Below are 24,448 nucleotides of genomic sequence, written 5' to 3' on the forward strand. Positions count from 1 at the left end.
TTTCCTAAGTTTAACAATTTTATTCTGCAAAGTCCTCAGAATTTAGAATCATTTTTTAAGTAAGCCAAGATATGTAGATTTATTTAAAAAGTTCACTGTTCACACAGAACTAAATGCTAATGTTGAGTTATTCATGTTCTGAAAATCCTTGCTGTTGTATTTTTTTAAACCTTTTGGTTTCTTTCCACTCTGTCACAACAACACAAATCCTTTTTCATCCTTTGCCCAACCATCAGCTTTCTCTTCTGGTTTTCCATTAGCAGCAGTGTCCAACACTTATTGTTTTTTAATGTGCTTCACCACCATTATTCATCAAATCAGTGTCACTGGAATCAAGAGCAATAGCCCTCTTGCGCTTCTGCTCTCCTTCTCCTTCACTCTTCTAAAGACATCCATTCATCCTTCCCCTTCAGTCAACCATAATAAATCCTAAAAGTTTTTTGCTATTTTCTTCTTCCTCCGTCTTTTACACGTGCTTCCTAGTCAGCCTCCTACATAACTGTAGTCCAGTGGGAACTAGATATTTTTAAAATGTGTCAAAATGAAGCTCTGAACACCGCATGTGCAAATATCAAGTGGCAACAACCATCGTAACCAAGGATTGCTGAGTGGTGGCTCCAAAAACACTCCCAGTATCAACTGCCATTACAAATTCAATTAAATGTTCTAGTCACTCTGGTGTCATTAGTTCACTCTTCCTAATCAGTATATTAGTGGCTAGTTTTAGGCTTTAGAGAGAGAATGAGAGACACTGTTTGGATGAGGCAAGCCGGAAGTAAAGCTGGAATCCAAGAGCCTGTTTTAGTTGAGAACTGGTGCCAAATTGTCTGGTTCATCTGAATCATAAATCACTTCCTGTCATGGTTGATCTCATTACTGAGGTTTCAGCAGAACCACGTCTGATTTAGCCTGTTTTTCTACTCTGATTCTACCCTGTATTCAGAGTCAGTCATAATAAAGTGCTACGTTAATCCTGAAAAGGAGGAACTGACAACCAATCATATCTGTAGGCAGAACTGATAATGGCATTGACAACAATAAAATCTTGCTTAGATTACGATACAGTGTAATAATGTTTAATTTTCTTTTGCCATCACTTGCTGGTGGTGTATGCAGAATTTTTCCATAGATGGTTTTGCTTTTCATCAGCTTGTCTTAATCAGTTTTGGGTTCACTGTAATTAATACCAAGTAATACCAGTAGACCCTCAGGGGATTCCAGTATCCAAGAAAGTGAAAATATATTTTCTTTATGGTTTTAAATCTTAATGCACAAACTGTCACATTAAGTAAACTGCTTTAAATGTAACTCGTCTGTTAGCTTCTAGCTACACTCTCCTCCTCCACCCTGCTAATATTTGGAGCCTCGCCTGGCTCCAGGGAGACAAGATAGCACCAGACATTAACGTTATTCTCTAGGCTTCAGTTTAGCTCTAATGCAAACTCACTGAGTGACATTATCAATTACCATCTTTACATACGCCACATGTTCCTTTACTAAAATGATACACTGCTTCCTAAATTTGAAGTTTTGTTTTCCTGGAAACTGCCCAATAACAACGCACCTTGTGATGACACTTATATGCCTGAATTTTTTACCTTCTGCCCATCACCCACCGTCATTGCCCACAGTAATAATTTTTCCCCTGGGTTTAAATACACAAACAGCAATTTAGATTTTTGCTCAAGGACGTGTTGACATACGGGCAGGAAGAGATAAGGATCAAATCTCCAACCCTGCAATTTGTTGACCTGCTCCACCACTTGACCTACAACAGCTGTGTAGCTCAGGTGTCTTTCCTCCCTCCTCCCTCTCACCTTGCTCCCTCCTTTGTCCTTCCTTTTCTGCAGCCGTTCAACATCATCTATCTCGTACACCTTGATCTCAAAGGTTTCTGTTGTTGCGGTCACTGCCCGGAGGTTTGAGGGTGCAGGTGGCCCAAGTGGCCCGTCGACCCAGCATGCACCAGGGCTGGAGGAGGAGGAAGAAGAGGAAGTGATGGCTTGTTTGGAGGAACGGTGAGAAGGCGATGATGAAGAGGAGTCCAAGGTTAGTGCTGGGATCAGACGTCGACGCTGGAGACCTAAAAGAACAAATAAAAAGAAGATTACAGAAAGACTGTTACACACTGACGACAGGAATAGTGAAATTTTGAGCTAAGATGATAAACTGTTCATATGAACGGCAGAATAAAAAGTGTCTTTTCTTTACCTTTTTTTAATTCTAATTGAAGAAATATCCCATGTTTGGAGTTATGTACATTCTTTTTTCTGGTGCATTTTATATAACATTGAAGTGCCAGGTTATATAGTGCAAAAAAGCTTGCTTGCAGTGCATTCTACTCTCAAGATCACCGTTTGTTTAGCTCCATAATCCTCAAACAGTGCATCAGTCCCTAGTGGTGTGGCACAAAGCCACCACAGGTGGGGTGTGGATGAACAGAAGAAAAATGCTAAATGAAACTAAGCTAAATGAAAATGGAAAAAAAAATTATAAATGGGTGTTTACTGATATTATAGTGCTGAACTTTATTATTCACTAAAATAATTCTAGGGTGTAGTAATACCCAAAAGTGATGAGGTTCAAACCAACTATCAGAATGGGGACAAAGGAGGTCTTAAGTGACTCAGTGAGCTCCTGCCAGATGTACTGGTCCTACCGGAACTTGGAAAGAAAAAAGCATCTGGACTTCTTTAAGTTGCTTGAAGACGTTTCACCTCTCATCCAAGAAGCTTCTTCAGTTCTAAGGTCAAATGGTGGAGAATCCCAGATTTGTGTTGTCCTCGGGATTCCCATATACTTGTTTGCCATTCACCTAGGGACCATTTTTGGCCCGAGGACAACACAAGGGTTACGCCCTGTGGGAGTAACCCCCCAAAGAGGGACACAAGGTGCATTGTTATTGGGCAGTTTGCAGGAAAACAAAACTTCAAATTTAGGAAGCAGCATATCATTTTAGTAAAGGAACACGTGGCATATGTAAAGATGGATATTTGTCGCTCTTGGGGGGATACCCCCACAGGGCTTAAATCTGAGTCTCTCAACCATTTGACCCTAGAACTGAAGAAGCTTCTTGGATGAGAGGTGAAACGTCTTCAAGCAACTTAAAGAAGTCCAGACGCTTTTTTCTTTCCAAGCTCCTTAGACTACGATGACCTGGATTACTGAGAACCTTCAATGACATATGGTCCTACCGGAGTTTTCCCATACAACTATCTCTAGAGTTTATAGATAATGATCCAAAAAAAAACAGAACCCTGAGAGAAGAGAATATCTGAACTGCTTTGAGCTAATAAGAACGCAGCAGTAACTCAAATAACCAGTTGTTATAACTGATGTATCCAGAAGTGCATGTCCAAATGCACATGTCAAACCTTGAAGCAGATGGCAGAAAACCACACCGGGTGCTACTTCTGTCAGCTAAGAACGGGAAACTGAGGCTGTAAATCACCCAGACTCACAAAAATTGGGAAATAGAAGATCAGAAAACTGCTGCTCGGTCACAGTTTGGTGTGAACAACATGAAAGCATAGATCCTTCCTGCTGTGCATCAAGGGTTCAAGCTGCTGGTGGTAGTAATAGCACCAATTTAGTATAACTTAAATGACACAGCCTACCTGAATATTGTAGCTGACCATGTTTATCCCTTTATGATCACACTGTACCCTTCTTCTAATAGCTGATTCCAGCAGGATACCACACTACAAAGTTAAAATCATCTTTAATGCGTTTCCTGAACACAACAATGAATTTAGTGTAGTCAAGCACCCTTCACGTACACCAGATCCCAAGCTAATTTGTGATGATATCATGTCAATATGAATTAAAATCTGTGAGGAATGTTTCCAGGACCTTGTTGAATCTTTGTCACGAAGAATTAAAAAGCTCTGAAGGCAAAGACAGGAGCAACCCTGTACTAACAATGTGAAACTACAGCAATGAAATAACCAATGAACATTCACCCTCGGGGTCTTCAGACATAGCTATATGATCTTTTTTGATTTAACACATTTGACACATTCTTAAATTTCTGTTAAATCATATTTGTTGTGTAGCAATGAAGAAAAAAACCCGGGAGAGGTTACTTGAACTATTTTATAGTACAGCAGTTTAGCTACAAGCTTTAGTCTTACTTTGAACTGCAATATATCTGGCATCTCTCTGCAAAGAAAAAAGACATCTTTCCAAATTTCAGATTCTTCCTTGAACACACTAAAACCCCTTAAGTGTCGGTTCACTCTGTAGGCATACCTTTCTTGTTCGCACAGACATGATCGGTGGGAGAGGGGAGGAAGACAGATAAAAGACTCACTGGAGAGAGACATAAAGGAGGGGACAAAAGAAAACTGTTGTGTGAGACGGAATACGAAATTGATAATGGAGTGTGAAGTGAGATAAATAAAAAAGCAGGTAGAGCTCATAGATAATAGCAGCGGGTCAGTCTCTAATCTAACCACTGCGCAACACTGAACACACGTGCGCTTTGCATAGAAATTTCCAGACATGTCAACAGGAATGAGAGTTATCAGATTCACCAGAAAGTCAGTGATAAGGTATGTGTGAGAGAGGGGAGAGGAAGTGCTGATTTTAATAAGGTTGCAGCTGTCTTTTGGTCTCGATGCAGTGCATAAAGGTCAAGCAGAGACATTTGTATTTCATTAGGAAGCAGCATAGAACGGGACAGAGAAAGACTGAGTCTGCGGGGAGAGGAAGATGCGAGGGAAGCGAGCTGAATGAATGACAGAGAGATGGAGTGAATACGTGGAATATGAGGAGAGAGGTAAGCACATGAATCCAGTCTAATGAAAATCAAGGATAAAAAGAGAGACTCAGCTGGAGATGTAATTAACATTTCAGCTGGATATTGCCTCGGTCCTTTATACACATGCTCCTTCTGCCTTTTTATTATTAAGAGTATAATCAGTTTTCTATCACCGGGGCTCAACTGTATCAATCGTTCCTCGCTTACTGGCTTCACCTTGATTCACAACAAACACAAAATAATCCTTCACGCCTTTGTGTCATCTTGTGGCAGTGAGGCACTGAAGTGACTCTTTGATCCACAGAATCGGTTGTGGTGAAAGCAAAATGAGAGTAAACCCGGAGTTTACGCTGCATGGCAGGAGGTGAGACTGCTTCCCGCACACTTGGATGGAAAGGCTAATTCCAATTCGAATCAATAATTAGACACACACTGGAAGGAGCTGCCTCTCTTCAATCTGATTTTTTATGCACATATCAATCCTCATGCTTAACCAATAGACAGTAATTTGGCAGGCACATTAGCAAGCTCTCTGTGTTCTGTTCTGGTGAATATATATTCATTACAGCCTACACCAGCAGATTCCCTTTTACCATTTCACAGATGACTGGTCAGGGTCACCTTACCTTACCCAGCACCTCCTGTAGCCACAGCTTTCTTCACATTTCCCTTAACTGTTCGCTTCTTTTGTTACAGTGCTTTTCAACGTCACAAAGGTGTCTATTTCTATTTCCAGCACTTCTACGTTATTGTTGTTTTGAAAAATATATTATCAAAGTTTCACGCCTAAAAATTTGTTTGTAAAAGTTAATATGGTAAAAGTGGGCAAACATCACACATTGAGGATACATTGAATAGAAATGGTACAGATGTTAGATATATATTTATTCATGTAATTATAAAAACTAGCCATCTGGGCGGTTTTAGCGCAGGGTGTATTTAGTTTCATGTTTTTAAAGCTTGTGCTTGTGCCAGCTTAATTAGGAGTGCTAAGACACTTCGACTTGTTCAGAAGAAATTACCACTAGTTATGTTGAGGACAATCCTAAATTTGCCTTCCTATAAAGAATAGCAAGGGGACTATCAGTTTTTAGTTGAGGGGTGAAGATGTTTTTAAAACGCGATTTCGAAAATTTGTGTTGTGACCTGTGTTGCTCCTGCTCTTCTTGCTGCTTCTGGAGCTCCGTCGAGAGGAGGTGGTGGCTGAGCTGTGCTCACTGAGGGAGTCCTGAGCAGAGGAGGTACTTCCTGTGTTCTCACTGCTGTCTCTCAGCATGCTCTCATACCCACTGCTGCCTCCACTGTGGTAAAACAAAGCCGTCTTCCCCATTGCCGGAGGGAGCTCACCACTCAACACACTGCTGTTAGAGGCATTATGAGATCACAGTTAGAGATGAAGCAATATACAGAAAAAATACATGTTTTATTTTGTTAAATTTAAGTTTCAAACTTCTCAGAGCCCTAAAGCTTCTACCTGTTGTCACTAGCATGGCCGCTACTGCAGCGGTGTGGTTTTCTGGGAGCTGTAATCTTGCTGTAGGGAGAAGGCAGTGTTTGTACCACTGCTGCCCTCTCCTCTCCCAGGCTATCTCCCCCACCGCCTCCTGCTCCACCTCCTCCTCCACTGAGTATAAGGAAATAGGAAGCAGTAAATAACTTCGAACAGATTATTATCTGAATGAACTTAAATGTCACTTTGCCTTGCAGATTTTACAGTTTGCACCTTACATTATCACGACCTGCTAAAATTACTCTTGCATAATATATGGATCTAATCTTGCATTTTATATTAGCTGTCCTATGAATAAATGAAAAATGCTTCCATAGGAACCACTAAATAGGTGTACAGTATATGTAAATATACTCTTATGATATAAAACTAACAAACCTCGTCCCTCTTTCCTCTGTTGGATCTGTGCCTCCTCCCTGAACGTGACTCCTGGAACGGGAGCCAGCACTCCCCTGGAGTAGCTCTGAGATTCGACCGTTGACAGCTCGGAGAGGAAGCTTAGCAGCCAGACTTCCCCCTCGACTTCGACTCAGAGACTGGGTAGACCAGGACCCAGGGGCAGGTCCCTGCTGCTGCACAGGGGCCGGGACTGAACTCTGGGGCTAAAAAGACAAGTAAAGTGTTTTAGGTGGACGGAAGGAGAAATGGAAGCCTACATCCTTTAATTACTAACAAATTTGTTCCTGATATGTGTTTTTTGGTTAAAGCTAAGCACAGACTGAGGAAGGTCTTAAACAGATTTAGCTAATTTTGTCTGATGAGCTTGTGGTTTACAGATGTTAAAGAAGGTGAGCGCATGTTCATTTACACTGAAGAAATATTTCTTCCTACCTTTCCATTAGGAGGAAGGCTGGAGCTCCGGCTGGAGCTTTGGCTTAAAGACTTAGTAGAGAAGCTCAGAGTCTTGGTGCTGGAGGCAGACAGACTCCTGGCCTTGGGACTGCTGGTCATCAGCAGCTTACTAACTGCTGATATCTTTGACTGGCTGCTGGTCTTAGATGGTGACTGTGGAGCGCTGTTTGGACTGGTACTGCCACTGAAAAGGCTGCTGGTGTTTCCAGAAGAAGAAGATAGTGATCCAGCACGGTTGAGGCTGCGTCCAGTGCGAGGCATGGTACTGTCTCCCTTCACTCCTCCTCCCCCTCTAAGACTCTCACCTCTCTCCAAGGAAAAGCAGTCATAATGATGGGAACCACTGTGTGAGCTGTGGACTCGGCCCAGAGAGTTGGTTCTGTTGGCAAGCTGCTCCAACTTGGCACTGAAAAGCCTACTACTGTCTATGCTGGAGCCTCGCTGTCGAGTTACTCCTGCAGGGCCACAGCCAGATACCCCTGCATCATCTGCCGAGTTCCCCTGCGATGAGACTCCATGTGTGGTTTGCTGGAGAGGGCTGGCTGCCCTGTTCCGCTGGTCTAGACTGGACTTTCGTACAGGCGGCAGCGGTGGGATTCCCCCTTTTTTATGAGAGAAAAAGCCCTGCTTTCCATTGGATCCCCAGCGATCAAGTGTGGCACGGGGACTACAAGGAGTTGAAGTGGTGACTCCAAGATTATGGTACTCGCTTCCATTGTCTAAGCCGTCATGGCGGTTGACTCGGTGCCATCCGCGTGGTAGACTAGCTGTACGGTGGATATCTGGGTTATAAACACTAGTCAAGCATTCACCTTGGGCAACAACAGCCACCATCTCACAACCATCCACCACTCGCTTAAAAGAGTCTGGCGATGACACCACCTCACCACCTGAACTTGAACTGCCATGATCACCACCCCCACCATTTGCCTTATCTACTGAGTGGCCCTTCGAATGCTCTGCCTCCCTCTTCTCCAGTTTCCCTTCACACACTAGTTCCTTGGACTTTCCTTCTTCTGTACCACGTTTCAGCCAGGGGTCTTCAAAGCTCATCTCACTTGAAATAGATGCTATAAATGCTGCATTGGTTTTGACTGGATCTTTCATAAAGTTGGCCTTTGTAGGTGAGGAGAGGATGGTGGCTTCCTGGACGACCATGGGTTTGACAGCTGCACATGGGTGAACAAGGATGTTGGTCTTAAAAGGAGACATGTTGCCAGGTCCTGCCAGAATTTGGATGTTAGTTTTAGCCATAGAAGGAGGCAGTTTTCTCAGCCTTTCTTTAGTTGGAGTACCCTTATCACTCTGGTTCTCTGACAGTACCATTTCCCCTTCCAGACTCCCTCTTCTTGGGGTACCACCATTTTCATAACCACCCAGCGTCTCGATTCCAAAGTTGGGATCAGGATCAGCCAGTGCCTCCCCTTGCTGGCTCTGGGACTGGCTGAAGCTATGAAGAGACTGATCAGCTTCGCTGCCCATACTCAGATCACTCACCCAGGAAGAGATGGGTGAACCACAGTTTGACATTCCTGTGGCTAAGGATTCACCTTCTGTCCGCAGCTTGGCCATTGCCACCTAAAACCAATCAAGTATGACATCTTGAAATCCAGAAACAATTATAAAATTTGGCTGTTAAGGTTTAAATAATGTCAAATCTATTTTATTTATGCAAATTCAAACCAAACAATCAAAGTAACGCTAACCTCTGCCATGGCAACAACATCTGAAAGCCCCGAAGATGTTGCAGGACCTACAAGCATGTGATCCTCCACGACTCCATCTAAAGCAGTACCAATGGGTTGAGAGCCAGTAGCGAGGGCAGTTGCAGAGCCACAGTCACTGTTGAAGCTGATGATGCTTACTGGACGAACAGCCAAGCCTTCATTCTCAATGAGAGCAGTAATGTCAAGGTCCTCCTCACCTCCAGTAACCACAGTGTACACCAGTTCATCATCACCAAGTACAGGAGGTCCAAGTATTACTGCAGATGCTGCTGAACCTGAGACTCCTGGAAGAAAAGATAGAAAAAATATAAAGATAGAAAAAAGTGAAAGTTAATTTCTCAGTTCTTCATTGTCTTTATGTATATGCCGATCAGCTAAAAAAAATTAAAAGTGGAAAAGAGTCATTCAGTTACGATGCAATGTTATTCTAGGAAATGCTGGGTCCCTACATTCATGTGGACATAACCTTCAGACCCATGACTCCTGCAGACCAAGCACACCTCACACGCAAATATCCATCCCTGATGACAGTAGCTACCTGCTGCACTGGGAAAACTGCTAAGGAACAGTTCAAGGAACATGAGCCCAAAGGCATTCACCCTGTCTTCAAACTCTCCAGAGTTTGAAAAACTCCCCTTGGTCTCCAGATCTCCACATTCACTCGAGCATTTGAGGGATGCTCCAGAAGTAAACTGATCCTTGAAACCTCTCTGACACAACTCACAGAAATCAAGAGATCTCCCGCCAACAATTCAGTTCCAGACACTTTAGAACAACCCCTGAGTCTTAACAGGTTACAGCTGTTTTGACATTTCTGCATGTGGTTTTGAAAGGGCGCCTTATTGTCATTAAAACAGCAAGGGTTAGCCACAATGTACTTTCTCACCACTTTTCCTCGTGTTAAAACAAGCTGTGTTTACTGGAACTTACCATCCTTGCTATCCAAAGGTATTGGTGGTACATCATCATCGCAGAGCGTCTCAGCTGAGCCCAGGCTGGCAGATAACGATGGAGTCGTCTCACGGACTTGTGGGCTCATCCCTGCAGGAGAACTCCTGGACAGCAGGGACTCTGTGGAGGAACGACCACTGTCTGCAGCCAAGCTGTCTGTAGAATCAGAAACATCTGGCATTGTAATTTATTTTGTTTTCCAAGTGCAGGGAAATTGGCATCACGCTGAGAAGACAAGTTCAAACCAGTGATTATTATGCAGATAAACTGTGTCATACACAGGTGACTCAGTATGTGTCTTTTATGCATTCAGCATATATAAAACAGCAGTAACATTACCCGGGAAGAATTCACCGTTAATGAACGGAGAGATGCACATAAGAACTAATAACAAACCTTTCAAATGTTTCTCATCATGATGCTTGAAACATGTCAAGAAATGTTTCAAGTATCAGTTGCAAATTGCTTACAGATTTTTCTCACCTCGCCAGTATTTGTAAGACTTCTTGTATTTAAAGCGAAAATTATGTTTTTCCAATATTCTTTTAGTCTTTATCTCAGGTCTTTATCCAAATGGATGCAACATTAAATGGAGGGAACAAATTCACTTTTTTAGTGAAATTGGAGTGCTATGCAAAAATTATTTTTGTAATCTTAAAAGAAACTCATATACACCCTAAAGGATACCCTAGAACTGAGCAGGCAAGAATTCACTGTAGCTTATTTCTGATATTTTTACTTGAAGTAGATGACTATGATGGGTGGTGACACCAAGTTGTAATGAAATGTTGCTATTTAACCTAAGAAATCACATTTTCAAAGGAAAATTTAGATTTAAACTGAAACTTAAACTGAGATAAGAAAATAAAAAGAGAAAGGAGTGAAATGGAAAAGTAAAAAGAATTAAATGTAATATCCATATATAGCATATATATGTATACAATTTTTTTAAAAAATTAACACAGTTCTAAAGCGTAATTGTGTAAAAGAAAGAAAAGCATACTGTCTGAGGTCAAAGCATCCAGGGCCTGGCCTTCCTGAGTGTTTGAGGATACAGGCTGCATTGCTGGAATGACACCCTTTTGGGTATACACTTTGCACCGCTGGGATGGGGATGATGGAGGCCTGAGAAGGAAGATAAAATTGAATTTTTTGCGCTGAACATTTACACATCAGAGCACTTGAGAGTTCAAGTACATAGCTTTATTTGACACTTTCCAAGTTTTGCTCAAAACAAAATGAAGATTTTTGCCATCAGCACTATGCTTCACTGTATATTTGCTTCACCTGTACTCTGAGGTTTTGGTCAGGCTGGCAATTCCAAGACGTGGTGATCCTAGAGGTCGTGACTTCCCCTCACAATTGCTGCCCACCACATTCAGACTCTCACGACTGCACAAATGAGAGACAGTAAAAGAAATAAATCATGAATTAAACATATAAACATATTTCCTAAAGGCTAATGGTAACATATGAAAAAGAGTACTGAATCTAAACCACCTGGTCTTACCTGTCATGTAGGTGGGAGTTCTTGGCTCTGTGCAGTGGGTTAGAGGTGATGCTGCTGCTTCCTGTAATGCTTCTGGTACTTGTAACTGTTGGGCAGCCAGAACTCTGAGTCAAGCTGTGGATCATTGTCTGGGCCAGCTCAGCCTCCTCCACCACCTCCTTGATCTCCTGCAGCTGCTGGTCATTGGTCCTCCTCCTGGACACCTGCACAGCACCTCCTACATCACACGCAGGTCCTAGAAACAGAAGACCCAAAGGTGATTTACATGTTAACATATAGCACATGCAAAATATGAACGGAAGCATCATCATTATTCCTAATAATAACTGAACCTGTTTTGGCTTCTGTATCCAACACAGCTGGAGGGGCTGGAGCAGGAGCAGCAGCTGGAACAGATGAAGATGGACATGCCTCTTGTTTGACCCCTTGTTTGATAGCTGGAGCCTCTTCAAAGGGAAACTTGGCCACCTGCAAAAATGAACAGAGCGATGGAGAACAGAAGAGTAACAGACTATCATCAAAGGGAGAATTCTGAAATTATGTCGCTTTTATTTCTAAATTACAGTACACCGTTAATCACAACTTCAGTGATGGTGGAAGAGAATAAAAAAGATCACTTGAGCTCCTAACAACCTGCGCTATTGCCGTGCAAATATTGGGGTTCTGTACAAATATTTTCACAATAAGGTAATTTGTGAAAAGTAATTTGAATGTGTTATATCCAAACACAAATGGAAATACATGAGTACTGAAAGGGACAGAAAATTGCCACCACAAACAGCAGCTGTGACAACAATAAAAAAGCCTGACACGCAATGAACAAAATGCTAAGTAGATACAAACAGAACGCTTCTTTTTCATCTGAATAAATTGACAAAAATAGCTATCAAGCTTTCAATAGACCCCCTATTACAGATCCCATCATACTATGTCATCCTATGCGTATCTAAGATTTTTTTTTGCACAATAACAACAAAAACAAAAGCAGAAGACAGTTCTTCACCTCCTCGCTGCCATCGATGCAGTCCAATCTCTCCTGCAGCTCAGCAAAGGTGTTGCACTTCAGGCATTCAGCTCCTTCCTCTGGGACAGGAGCCAGCGGCTGACCAAGTAGAGACTGAGAGGCTTGAGACAAAGGTTGTGAGGGGCCACTGGGCTGCTCGTCTGGCTGAGACTGCACCTGTTATAGAATTATTCTTCATCACAAACTTAAAACCTACTTAATAATGCTAAGTGTCTAATCTATAAATGCAAATATTTTCAAATTACCTTGTTCTGTGCTCCTGCTGCCTGATTTTGGCTTTGCTCTGAAGTTTTACCTCGAAGCAACGCAGGAATAATTGGTACAAATTCTGGTGGTCCCTCATTGTCCGTTAGCTCTCTGTCTGACACAGCTGCTCCATTCGGACCCACGTAGATGACTGTGTCACATGACTGCTCGCTGCTGGAGTATTCGTCGGGGTCACTGGAGAGTCGCAGCAGCGGAAGGTCAGAGTCAGTGTCACCGCGGTGATGGAAAGGTCGCAGGTGGGTCGGACGACGCATGCGACCCTCCTCACAGGAGCTTTCTCCCCCAGAGGAGCTGGATGTGTATTGCTGAGAAGAGCCCAGATAATAAGGAAAGTGGAAGGAGAGAAGAGCGATGAGAGAGAAATGATTTCCTTTTGAGATTTGCAGAGTGAGATTGTCCTTTTTTCTTTTCCTTTTAATTGACAGGTTAGAGACCAGAAAGAAGGAGATGAGGGGATAACTAATATGGGCCCAAGGCAGAAGATAAGAACTTTACTCCATTGCAGTTCAGTTTAACTTAATTCCTCCTATTTGTCTAGCATATTAGTAATAGAGTATCTTGTGGCTTGAAATTTCTTCTTTATTTTTAGAGCTGAAACCCTCATTTTAACCTTTTTTCTTCTGCAGAACACTTTTGACATCTGTGAGCGTAAGAAGTCAATTTGTGTCAGCAGCAAACGGAGACAAGAAGATAAAAGATTTTGTGTGAGCTCTGCACAAGCAAGTCATTAACACAAAGAAATAGTTTCAACTTCTATAAAAGATTTTCACCTAAACTCCAAAAATTAAAACACTGCAGTGCACTGTCAAGGTAACGTGTGTTTCAGCGTAAAATGAACCGCCAAAAAAGTAATTTATGTTTGTTTAAGATATTATACCTGGCACTTTACTTGTCAATATCTGGATAATTTTATTATTTTAATGAAGCACGAAGAATGAAATAAAACTCACCACTGTGACTTTAGTTTTCTTCTTTTTCATGCGGAGCACCCGGGAAGCAATCTGAATAGTGGAGAGGGTTTCTGAGAAATCTCTAGGTGAGGCAGAGATGTGAGCAATCATGGTGGTCCGGCAGTTCATGTTGCCTAGCGACTCCCTTAGCAACATGGTCAGCTTGCTGTCCCTGGTTACACATATACACCGAGACGTGAGCATTGAAGACATGTTGTAAATGCACACAGTCACTTAAAGGTGTGACAAAACTGGTCGATTTTCTCACAAATGCCCACGTATGTTTTGGCTAAAGGTTATTAATAACTCTTCTTGGTCAGGTAGAGAATTTTCCACAAGTTAGAGAGTCTGCAACATTAACACAACACAAGGCTAACATGAAATTTAAATGGAAAAAGTACTTATAATCATTAGTTATTTTTCCGATTATTAATGCAAAATAGACAAACAATTTGCTAATTAAAGCTCACAGTTCACCTATTTAATATTTATCCTCTGACCTGTAGCACTTTTTAATCCATCTTTTGGTGTAGGTTGTGCAGCTTTTGAGATATTTGCTAAATGCAGATGGTACTTATCTTTCAGTTTTGAAAAACTCAGTTGCATGATCTGGTGACTTCAAAGTATCTGCAAACTTTTTTGTGAGCAGTTTAATATCTGAACTATTTTCTTTCCCTCTTCACTCTCAGTACTTTTGTATGTCAGTACTGCTTTCTGCTATAGTTTGTGTCCTTGTATTTATATTCGCTCTATTTTTTCTCTTCTGTTTTGCCCTCACACATAACCAGTCTTGACAGATGTCTGACATTCTTTGAACTCTGTCTCTTTCTGTTAAAAGGGGGTTTTTCCTTCCCAGTGTCACCAAGTGTTACTTATATCGCCTTGTTAGACTGATGGTTTTCAATGTGAAATTACAGCATCTATTAAAAAAAAACTGTCTATAATCTAATAACAAAAACGGCAGTCCTGTAACTTTGCAAAAATAAGTGCTTCTTGCTCTAAAAATGAGCCCAAAGGAGCTTCCTGTTCACAAACTAGAATTTGTGGACACACACCCTTAATGTTCAACTCCTGTCATGCTGTGTCACATGTACATGCACGCTTCACTCTGGACAGTAATACATTGATGGGTGTAGTTTAGTGGAAAGAGATGAAGTCCTGCATGAAACTGTCACAACATAATTTTCTAATATCTCCAAAACAGTGCAGCTCATCACAAAACAATCTAGATGGATAAGCAGGACTCCAGACCAGTAGTAAAATATATACATCTGATTTTTGGGTGAACAGTCCCTTTAAAAGAGGCGCTCAGGGTATGATAAAGTCTAATATTGGGAGATGGTCTATGTCCCAGAGAGATTAAACGAGCAGATGGGAGAGTAAAACTAGGCTGTGTGTTTAAGAAAAGACTTTCTCCTGGGTGGGCTACTGCAATCATTCATAATGTTTGTGTGTGTGCTGAGGCCTGCAGGCTGACAGTGAGTACAGCTCCTCTGTGGCCCGATACCTCATGCTGCTGTCCCCCTTTTCTAAAAACACAGCCCGCAGTCAAGTCTTGCACACGTATGTGTACATTCACATGCGTGTATGTACACAACAGTGTACATACACAAAGTACGTACACGCTCCTATCTGACCTCCTCCTCTTTTTCATTATTGCTTTCTTTTTTTTTTTTCTGATTTCTCAGTTTGCTGCCTCGGGCTTCAACAAATCCTCCAGTCTCTGTCTCTCTCTTTCTCTCTCTTTCGAGCTATCTCTGCATATCTCCCTGAGATTAATGTAGGTAAACTCATGACTCATGAAGTATTCATTTGGATGTTAATTCAAGTGCTGGGGATGTTGGATTGGGTCTTACCTATCAGCCTGTGCTAGATTTATTACAAGCTTTACCAGGCAGGAACATTGTATATGTAATATGACACTCTCTGTCATCTAAATTCCTGGATCACCACTGTTTCAGAAAATTCATATTAAGGCATTGAATAAGCAGCACTGTGGTACAGCTTTGCTCACAAATTTCTACTTAACTAAACTAATAAACTGAGAAAATCTAGAGTTCTAGTGTCAAAGAGATTTTGGCGAGAAGAGGAAAAAACTGCCCTTTGAGTGTCTTGTTTGACAGAGAGACATGAGTGGGAAAGAGAAAACATTTTTTGGACAAGAAGTTGTGCAGCATCCACGATGAGGAAAGGGAATGTTTAGTAAATGTGTTAAGGGTCTTTGCAAGAGCATATTGTGACTGAAACATGGGTCTTTCAAGCATGTTGACTGCTGAATCGTGCCGAGACGCTTGGATTCTTACAGAAGGCAGTGCTGGTTGAACAGTCTGACTCTTTTTGTGAACTGGGAAGCTACAAAGTCCAAAAGTGTACTGATAAATGGTAGATTCACTGGTTACCTAGCAACAGTACTGGAACAGGACTGGGATTATAAAAACAGGATGGGACCCTATCCTGGAAGCAGTGAAGCATTGCAAGACAGGCTCAGCAACTGTGATGAAAGAAAATGAGCAGCCGGACTTTAAGCGTGTTTCGTTTGAGTCGAATATTTTCCCCTCAAAGGAAACAGCCTGCTATATGATTGCTTTGGTTTCTAGGGATGAGAAAGGTGATAGGAAATTCAGCTGATCAATCAGTTTGGTTGTGGGTGAAATACACTCATCAGTCACAACATTAAAACTAGAGAGAGGTGAAGTAAATTATGTTCTTCTGGTGGACCTTGGGATTTGGTAGCAGCCTCCATTAGCAGGGCAATGCACCTAACCACGCCACTGAAACTGTTCAGGATCAGCAGATGGAAAGTGACAGAGCCGCAGATCCCAGTCTGATCAAGCATCAGAGGGTGGTGCCAGCTGGAACAACTCCACAGGGACCACTGCCAACATCCTGGTACCTGACACAACAGGACTATAGACTGTATAGAAAAGATGGATGTAGCTTCTGGATCTGAAGATACTGGAGAAGTGCCTGAGGGTAATCAGGTGGGAATTCCTTTAGTTAAAGAAAAAAACACACTATAAAGAAGTCTAGTCTGTAAATGGTCCTTTGGTTCCTTTGTCTGGGACCTTATTTAGGACTTTCTCAGACATCTACCGCTTTATTTTGTAAAGTGGTCTCCAAAAAATCCAGTGTTACTGATTACCGAATGAGTGTGTTCGCTCATCACGTCCACTTTCAAAGGGTCAATTGGACGAGGGTGAAAACCCTCAGCTCAAGGTTTTAACTCACTAACTAATTAGTGACGTCACAATGTCTGTGTTCGTCCTTTATATACAGTTTATGCACAGGACACCACCAGAGATCAATGTGATCCTAACTCGTTATTTGTTTATTATTTAACTTTATAAATAAATACCTTCATTATATTTTTAATGAAGATATATATATGTATATATATATATTATAGCCTCCATAAGCCCAACTTCAACAGTCTCAGACTTATTCTTAGCTCTTAGATATTTAAAAATGTGCCAGTAACACAGCATGGATTGTTAAAAACCAGTCAAATCCCATCACACTCCAAGAGTCTGAGTCACCAATGCCAAATCAGAGTCAGCAAAGCTGTGCTTAGAGCTTCAATGCTAAGTAGCAGGTTGTTTTGCAATGTAAATGCAAAAGCTTGTGATTAAATTAACCCAGCATGAGCACAGAGCTACACAGCCTTAAGCAGAGTGGAAGAGCAGAAGGGAAGCAGAGAGAAATTAGAAAAAAGGAGGGCATTTACAGTTTCACATCCTGTATTCTTACTGCCAGAGCAGGACTATGCATCACTTTAGCTGTTATGATTTCTTTTCCCCTGGTTCAAGTATTTTTATTTTCAAACAATTTCTTCTGGCTAGAGTTACTGGCTCTATCATCTTTGCCTCTTCCTCTCTCCTTTGCTGTCATTGGCAGTCAGTTAACCAACAAAATGAATGTGATGAATATGTAACACCAGCTGCTGTTGTTTATGACAGTAAATCCCCCAAACCTGAAGCAACTTATGAAATCTGCTACTTTCCTTTCCTTTTTGCCTCTCACATTAAGATTCTGCTTTCCACCTCAGCCTACCGTTCACTCTTCTCAACACTTTAGTTCACCAGTTTCTGAATTTGTCTTTATTCTCCTCCGTAATTTATGCATTAATTAGTCATACTCCCACTCACCCACACCCACCCATAAACACAAACACACACACGCACACGAACGTACTTATATGGGATGTGTTTGCTTCCATTGACCAGGGCCAGAATCACATTGCCGAGTGCAGACAGCGAAAGGCACAGAGGAGCCGAGCTGGGTGAAGAGTTCTCCCTGCTTTTCCCACCACCTCCTCCTCCTCCTCCGAGTACTTTAACATCACAGCTGCCCAGGTCCAGCAGGTGGAGGCGACTGCGACCTCCTGACACTAGCAGAAGAGAAAAGATGGCTCAAGATTGAAGGACAACTTAGAGTTGTTAATACAGTATACTGCATCTGTAAAAAATCTATATTAACAGTGACAGTAATAATATTAAGATAAACGTTTCCTAACATCAAACAAATCTTAATATTCGACAAAGATAACCCGAATAAATGCAAAATGTAGTTTTTGAAGGATTATTTAATTTATAAAGTAGAAGAAAAACTATGCAGACCTACTTGGCCCTATATAAAGTAAGTAAGTATATAAAGTAAGTATATAAAGTAATTGCCCCCTTGTTAAATCATGAATTAACAGTGATTAACCGCATTTTTGGAAAAGCTGAGCTCAGTTTCACTAGCCGCACTCAGGCCAGATTACTTTCTGTTGAATTAAGCAATTACAGAACATGAAGAACATGAAAAAGTTACACGAAAAAAGGCTAAAAAATCAACACATGATGCTACGATTGAAAGAAATTCAAGAACAGACGAGAAACTAAGTCACTAACATCTATCAGTCTGGAAAGGGTTAAAAAGGCATTCTTACGGCTCTGGGACTTCAGTGAACCATAGTGAGAGCTATTATCCACAAACGGAGGAAACTTGGAACAGTGGTGAACTTTCACTGAGGTGGCTGACCTACTAAAATTACTCCAAGATTGCATTGATAACCCAAGCAGAAGGTCACAAAATAACACAGAACAACACCTAAAGAACTGCAGGCCTCACTTAGCTCATTTAAGGTCAGTGTTCATGATTCAACAATAAGAAAGAGACTGGGCAAAAATGGCATCCATGGGAGAGTTACAAGGAGAAAACCACTGCTGACCAATAAAGACAAGACTTTTACTTTTTACAAGGTTTACATCCCATTAAATCTGACATAAAACTAATATAGTACTTCATAAGAAGAACATACAATCAAACACGGTGGTGGTAGTGTGATGGTCGGGGGCTGCTTTGTAGCTTCTGGATGTGGATGACTTAGTAATTTGTGGAACAATAAATTCTGCTGTCTACAGTACAACCCTGAAGCTCATGCGGGCCACAAACTGATGAAGGGTTATGCAGCAGGACACTGATTTGAAACACTGCAAATCTCAATCTGAGTGGCTCAAAATAATTAAATGAAGGTTTAAAGGTTTAGGTTTAGGGGATAATCACTTTTTCACACAGGACCAGGTAGGTCTGGGTAATGGTTTCCCTTAATAAATTAAATCATCATTTTAAAACTGTATTTTTGCATTTACTTAGGTTATTGTTCTCCAATATTAAATGTGTTTGATTGAAAGAAACATGCAAGTGTAACAAATATGTAAAAAATATTTAAGTCAGGAAGATTTAGGAAAGTTTAGGCTGTAGACAGAATCCCTGCTGCGAAACAGTTGATCCTCTTATTACAGTTATCATTCTTAAGCGTTCACATTTCTCTCATACATACACAGATGCACACACATTACAGTTTATTTCATACACACACTTGTGTGTAACATAAATGGCCATAATCACACATAATTTGGTCAGACATCTCTCTCAGGCATAAATAAAACCACTCATATGCGATGTGCTTTGTTATAAAGACCAAAAATAACTGTTGGAAATGACTTTGATTAATATAATAAGGGATCATGCGTTCAGTAAAAGGTGCATGTGCATCTCTGTTGCTGCAGTTTATTTGTAGCAACCATAATAGGAAGCATTTAGATCGATCTGCATATTGATCTGTCCTTCATTGTTCGCTCCTTACTTTGGCCTCCAGTGTTCCACAATTTATTCATAGCAAACAATATGTTTCTGTCTGCTTTTATCCTACTGTGATTATCATAGTCACAACAAACAACAACTATTTTCCTGCAAAGGAGAGCGCAGTAGATGTAATCGTTAAATGTTGCTATTGAGACATTTAATTGTTGCACCAGTAATAACAGTTAGGAACATCAGGGTTTAAGCATGCACTACTTACTTCCTCCTTTTCCCGTCTTTTCCATGCGATACTGATATATGTGTAATGTAAAGAGCATATGTGAATTCCTGTGCTCTTCTTCAGTGGTGTTGGAGCGTTGGCTACTATGGCGAGCTGCTATGGCTGCATCCAGGAACCAGGCTGCCTTTTCTGGTGTTGGAGCACGGAGCTCAGACTGGTTCTGCAGCTGGAAGAGTTTGGGGAAGAAAAAAAAGCATAAGAATATTGCACTTTTATAGACGTGATAAGGAAGCAACCGTGAGTAGCCAGAGGACAGGTAGTCAGACATGCCAAAAGACACCACTTCACCTTAGCTTGAGGGATTTGGTTTACTGAGGGAAAGTGTTTAAACGCTGATAGTATTGTGTACTGTGAGGATTCAGCGTGGCGGCAGACTGATTGGCATATTTTTAATAAATCATTTCTAATTTGTCTGCAGGTATGTGAGAAATAGAGGGAAGCAGACCTGAGTAATAGAGAGAGAGGAAGGGAGTGAGAGTGTGTGTGTGTGGTACTGCAGGATATCATTACTGATGAGATTATGTCAGATTAGTTAAGGATTACACAGATGTGTTTGTATCAGACCCTCTAATCCTATAAACATACAGTATGACTGAACACACACACACACATATACGGCTGCTAACCCATTGTCGCTCATTTGTTTTTGGTGTTCTTTTTACATTGACACGTTACTGAGACTACTACTGCACAGATACCTGCAAAGGATGTTAATAATAGTGATGTTCATTAGAATTTTATTCACATAAGCCGTCTTTTGTTTTCTGAATCTTGGTTATTAAAGGAGTTTGTTTAGCTGCCTGTAATTTTGAAAAGTCACTTAAAAAAACAAAAGTTTGAATACACAATGAGCCTTTTGAGAGTTCTGGTTATTTTTCCAGTTTTGTTTGTGTCAAGTGTTTTTCTCTTGGCATCGTTTTCACAATCAGGTGAATGAATCATCCGACTGTTTCTGAATCATCTCTTTAAAAATACCTAATTTTGGCATTGTTGGATAAAAACAGGATGCTGAACGATCAAAGTCCCTTTTTCATTTGATGCACATCCACAGTACTACCAGATGGACTCGAGAGCCCCTTCATCAATAACATCGCCCATATTCAAATGTATTCATATAAAACTATTTTTATGTTCATTTATCAGTTGTGGTTATTGAGCTTAATGTAAATGATACTAGATCATCTCCTCCAAGACGAGTGTCTGTGGGTTCACATGCAAGCCAAGACTGCAGAGAGCTGTTTGAGGTGAAAACACATTTATACAGAGTCTGAATCTGTAAGGTTTAAATCTACAGGTACAAGCGAATGACCCAGTTCCAAGGTAAGCCGTGATGTTTTTAATTGTGCGTTCGTGCATGTGTACCTGCATGCCACAAATGGGGTCCTCACACAGGTAGACCCCAGGTGACTGCCCATCCTGTAAGCTGCCTGTAGCCACTTCAGATAACAAGTCCTTAAGGTTCTCCTCTTTTCCCCAAACCTGCACAAAAGCACAGATTATTTCAAGAACAGTAGCTTCCTCATTTTATTTTCTCAGTTTTCTTAACATCTGTCTAGGACTAAATCTGGCCAGAAGAATCTTAAATTAAAATTTTACTTCACTAAGAAGAAGACAGATACTAAAGATAGTTGATAGCTACTGCCAGTGCTTTTTAGAGACTATCAGTGCCCTGATTTGTCAAATGTCTGCATCAGGATTGGCACTTGTTTTTTTCTGCAGGGAATATTTCAAATTAAGGTTTCATTGCAATCACTGACCTCAACTGCAGAGACACGGACGGAGAAGCGTGCACCAGTTTTCTCTTTTCGCTCATTGATGAGCTTAAACAACCAGGAAATGGCACAGGGGATTATACCCAGAGTCTGAAGAGAGTCATCGCGGCCGATCATCGTGTAAGATTTACCTGAATGAGAAAGCCAGAAAGACAATGGTGAACAGGAAATAATCTGAAGATCTATCAAAAAGAACATCAACAGAAATAAGTGTGAATAGATGTGCGTGTGAAATGCATGTGTCTGTCCCTTTCAGTCACAAGATGATGATTATCCCTTTCCCACACCTGCTCTGGCTGTCAGAAGTTGGAGATCAAACACACACCTAAACAAAGCCATATGTCACACCTAACAATCACACCGGCGGGAACACTTGCACGAAAGACAGACGACATCAAAAGCCTGACTCCTGTGATGCAGAGTAGAGAAATGTGTCTGATTTGTTCCGAGAAAGGACGGAGGGGAAGTTGTCATCTACAGTGTAATTTTACATTGTTCTGCGCTCAGTGTTTCCTGGAGCATCTAGACTACTGTCAAAAATGATGATTTGTCCCAAAAATGTGATAAAAAATACAACAAAGAGAGTTGTATTAAGTATCCGAAAGCTGGTGCTGTTGTAGTAGTATTTATAAAGCAATACACTTCTTTAATTCACAGTGCTCAGTTTTCCAGATAAAACGTAAAGAAAGCTTTTAAACACATGTTAAAGATTATATAAAATGTTGCTATCCGCTATGTTAAAGAGCTCTTTTAAAGCAACAGTGGGTCATTTACTTTGATTTATCAGATTTACCAGTTGATTTCTTTTCATTTAGCAGATCAGATGGATTCCCTGACTCATAATGGCTCTATGTAGTACCACTAACATAACCACAGAGCACTTGAACAACCACCCTTTCTCTTTTTTGCCTTTAAAGCCTGTGTGCAAGTGACAAAGAACACATTAAAACACACATCTGTGGGAGTTTATATGTGGCTCTATAATGCGTCCTTCTGTTCTGACTACTGAAAACTGCAAATTGTGCTCATATAGCTGCCTACTCCACTGACTTATCATAATGCGTTTGTATCCACGTATGTGCGGTTTATGTATATTTCTGTGAATTGGTCTCATCGGGTTGATATACCTTTGCTATCAGAGAGAAAGTGAATATGTGTGAGGGAACATGGCAGAGCTGTTTCAGGAGTTCAAACACATCCACACACGAGCTTACGCAGACGCGCGCATTCATCATTACTAAGGACGGCCACTACTCTAATAACGATAACAAAATCCATCACACATGACTCAAAGCAAGAGGATTCAATTCCTGAAGTTCATCCATTTGTTCAGGATCATTTGGACTTTTATTTAATTTTTCCTTTTTAATGAATTCCCTTTTGCTCACTGCGAAAATGTGCATGAGTGTGTAGTAGACTGGTCTGTGCCAGAATCCCCACATGTGTCTACAGCCAAGGGCCACAGAGCCGAAGGTAAATGCTCGTTGTGTTACTTTCCCCATTTTAATTAGTAAAAAGGTAATACCATTATAATGCGGTCTCATTAAAATCCATGGCCTTAGGTGAGCTGGATCACAAAGAATTAACTCATCTGCTGCTACAGCAGCAGCCGTTTGAACAGATACGAGTGAGGTCACGGCATTAATATAGCAGTAAAATTGATTGAGAAATTGATTTCAATCAAATAAAAGAGTTTGCAGTGTTATTAACATAATCAAACACCAGCAGCAGGAAGACATGCCTGGGATATTAGCTTCAGTCTTAGCCATATTACACAGGATGAATCACAAGCATCATAAATCACGAGACAGTCTGTATTTTGCATGTCAATATTTGACAGCTGAATGAAAATATGTATTCATGTTAAAATGACAAACATGGATCTAGACAAGCTGTCGTATGTGCACTGTGCACCATGTTGTTTCTGTCCTGGGAGTGTGACGATTACATGTGCATCTGTTTGATTGATCTGTCCTATGTGCAATTTGAAAAGCGAGTTGTGCTCTCTGCCCACTTTGAGCTATTCTTGTTTGCATATGTATCATCTAAAGGATGTGTTTACTGGAATCTGGATCTTATTTCTGCTATCATTCTGAAGTAGTGGTGGTTTTCACATTTTTTATGTGCATGATCTGTTTTTAATGCTATTTTATTAGATAGAATATTGGGCCACCGGGAGTTGTGATGGACTGCTCAAAGATGTCCGTATAGTGACCATTCTTACATTCGCCATAAACAAACAGTGGTAAAATATGAAGAAGTAGAGTGTTGAATATATTTTAGAACCCTAAAAATGTTTTGCGATGACATTTTGTATAATCAGACCTACTCTGTCATGTGTTTAAGAAGAAAACAGGAAGTCAGCAGCTCATCATCTGAGTCACAACCTTTAGATCATGATGACGCTTCATTAAATTTGTATATACACTTGATTTTTTTAAAGTCTCTCCAACTTTATTTTCTTAATTGAATTCCTACTAGCTTCCATTAAGTAGTTTTAATCTTCCTATGGTCCATATAAAGACATTGACAACACTGTTTACACCATATTTGCAGCAAGGGAACCAGCTATCAATAGAAACAAAAGACAAATTAAAAGTTATCGAAATATTTGCTGTATTTTGCCATTTTAAAGAAAGCGATCGTTTGCCCATTCTCCACATCCAAGTTTTTTGAAATTCAGCTGGGTAGTGTTTATATAATCTTGCTGACTGACTGTGGTTTGAGTTGAGCTGACTTTTTCTTCAGATTTGGCA

The 24,448-nt window shown here is 40.8% G+C and overlaps 1 protein-coding gene across 1 annotated transcript in view; it reads right to left on the bottom strand.

Annotated features, from left to right (window-relative positions):
* kif26ba (kinesin family member 26Ba) overlaps positions 1–24,448 on the bottom strand; it is a 93,678-nt gene that overhangs the window by 5,612 nt on the left and 63,618 nt on the right. Inside the window, exons 8-26 of the mRNA XM_063477425.1 lie at positions 21,678–21,823; positions 21,283–21,399; positions 19,900–20,086; positions 17,745–17,940; positions 13,554–13,725; positions 12,582–12,908; positions 12,316–12,492; positions 11,645–11,780; positions 11,313–11,547; positions 11,090–11,194; positions 10,806–10,927; positions 9,782–9,958; positions 9,049–9,135; positions 8,831–8,907; positions 7,104–8,702; positions 6,651–6,874; positions 6,237–6,386; positions 5,909–6,123; positions 1,818–2,083 (exon numbers count right to left, since the gene is read on the bottom strand). Of these exons, the coding sequence (XP_063333495.1) occupies positions 1,818–2,083; positions 5,909–6,123; positions 6,237–6,386; positions 6,651–6,874; positions 7,104–8,702; positions 8,831–8,907; positions 9,049–9,135; positions 9,782–9,958; positions 10,806–10,927; positions 11,090–11,194; positions 11,313–11,547; positions 11,645–11,780; positions 12,316–12,492; positions 12,582–12,908; positions 13,554–13,725; positions 17,745–17,940; positions 19,900–20,086; positions 21,283–21,399; positions 21,678–21,823 (4,715 nt within the window). The remainder of the gene's footprint in view (positions 1–1,817; positions 2,084–5,908; positions 6,124–6,236; positions 6,387–6,650; positions 6,875–7,103; positions 8,703–8,830; positions 8,908–9,048; positions 9,136–9,781; positions 9,959–10,805; positions 10,928–11,089; positions 11,195–11,312; positions 11,548–11,644; positions 11,781–12,315; positions 12,493–12,581; positions 12,909–13,553; positions 13,726–17,744; positions 17,941–19,899; positions 20,087–21,282; positions 21,400–21,677; positions 21,824–24,448) is intronic.

This window comes from Pelmatolapia mariae, linkage group LG1 (genome assembly GCF_036321145.2).
Source record: "Pelmatolapia mariae isolate MD_Pm_ZW linkage group LG1, Pm_UMD_F_2, whole genome shotgun sequence".
NCBI lineage: Eukaryota > Metazoa > Chordata > Actinopteri > Cichliformes > Cichlidae > Pelmatolapia > Pelmatolapia mariae.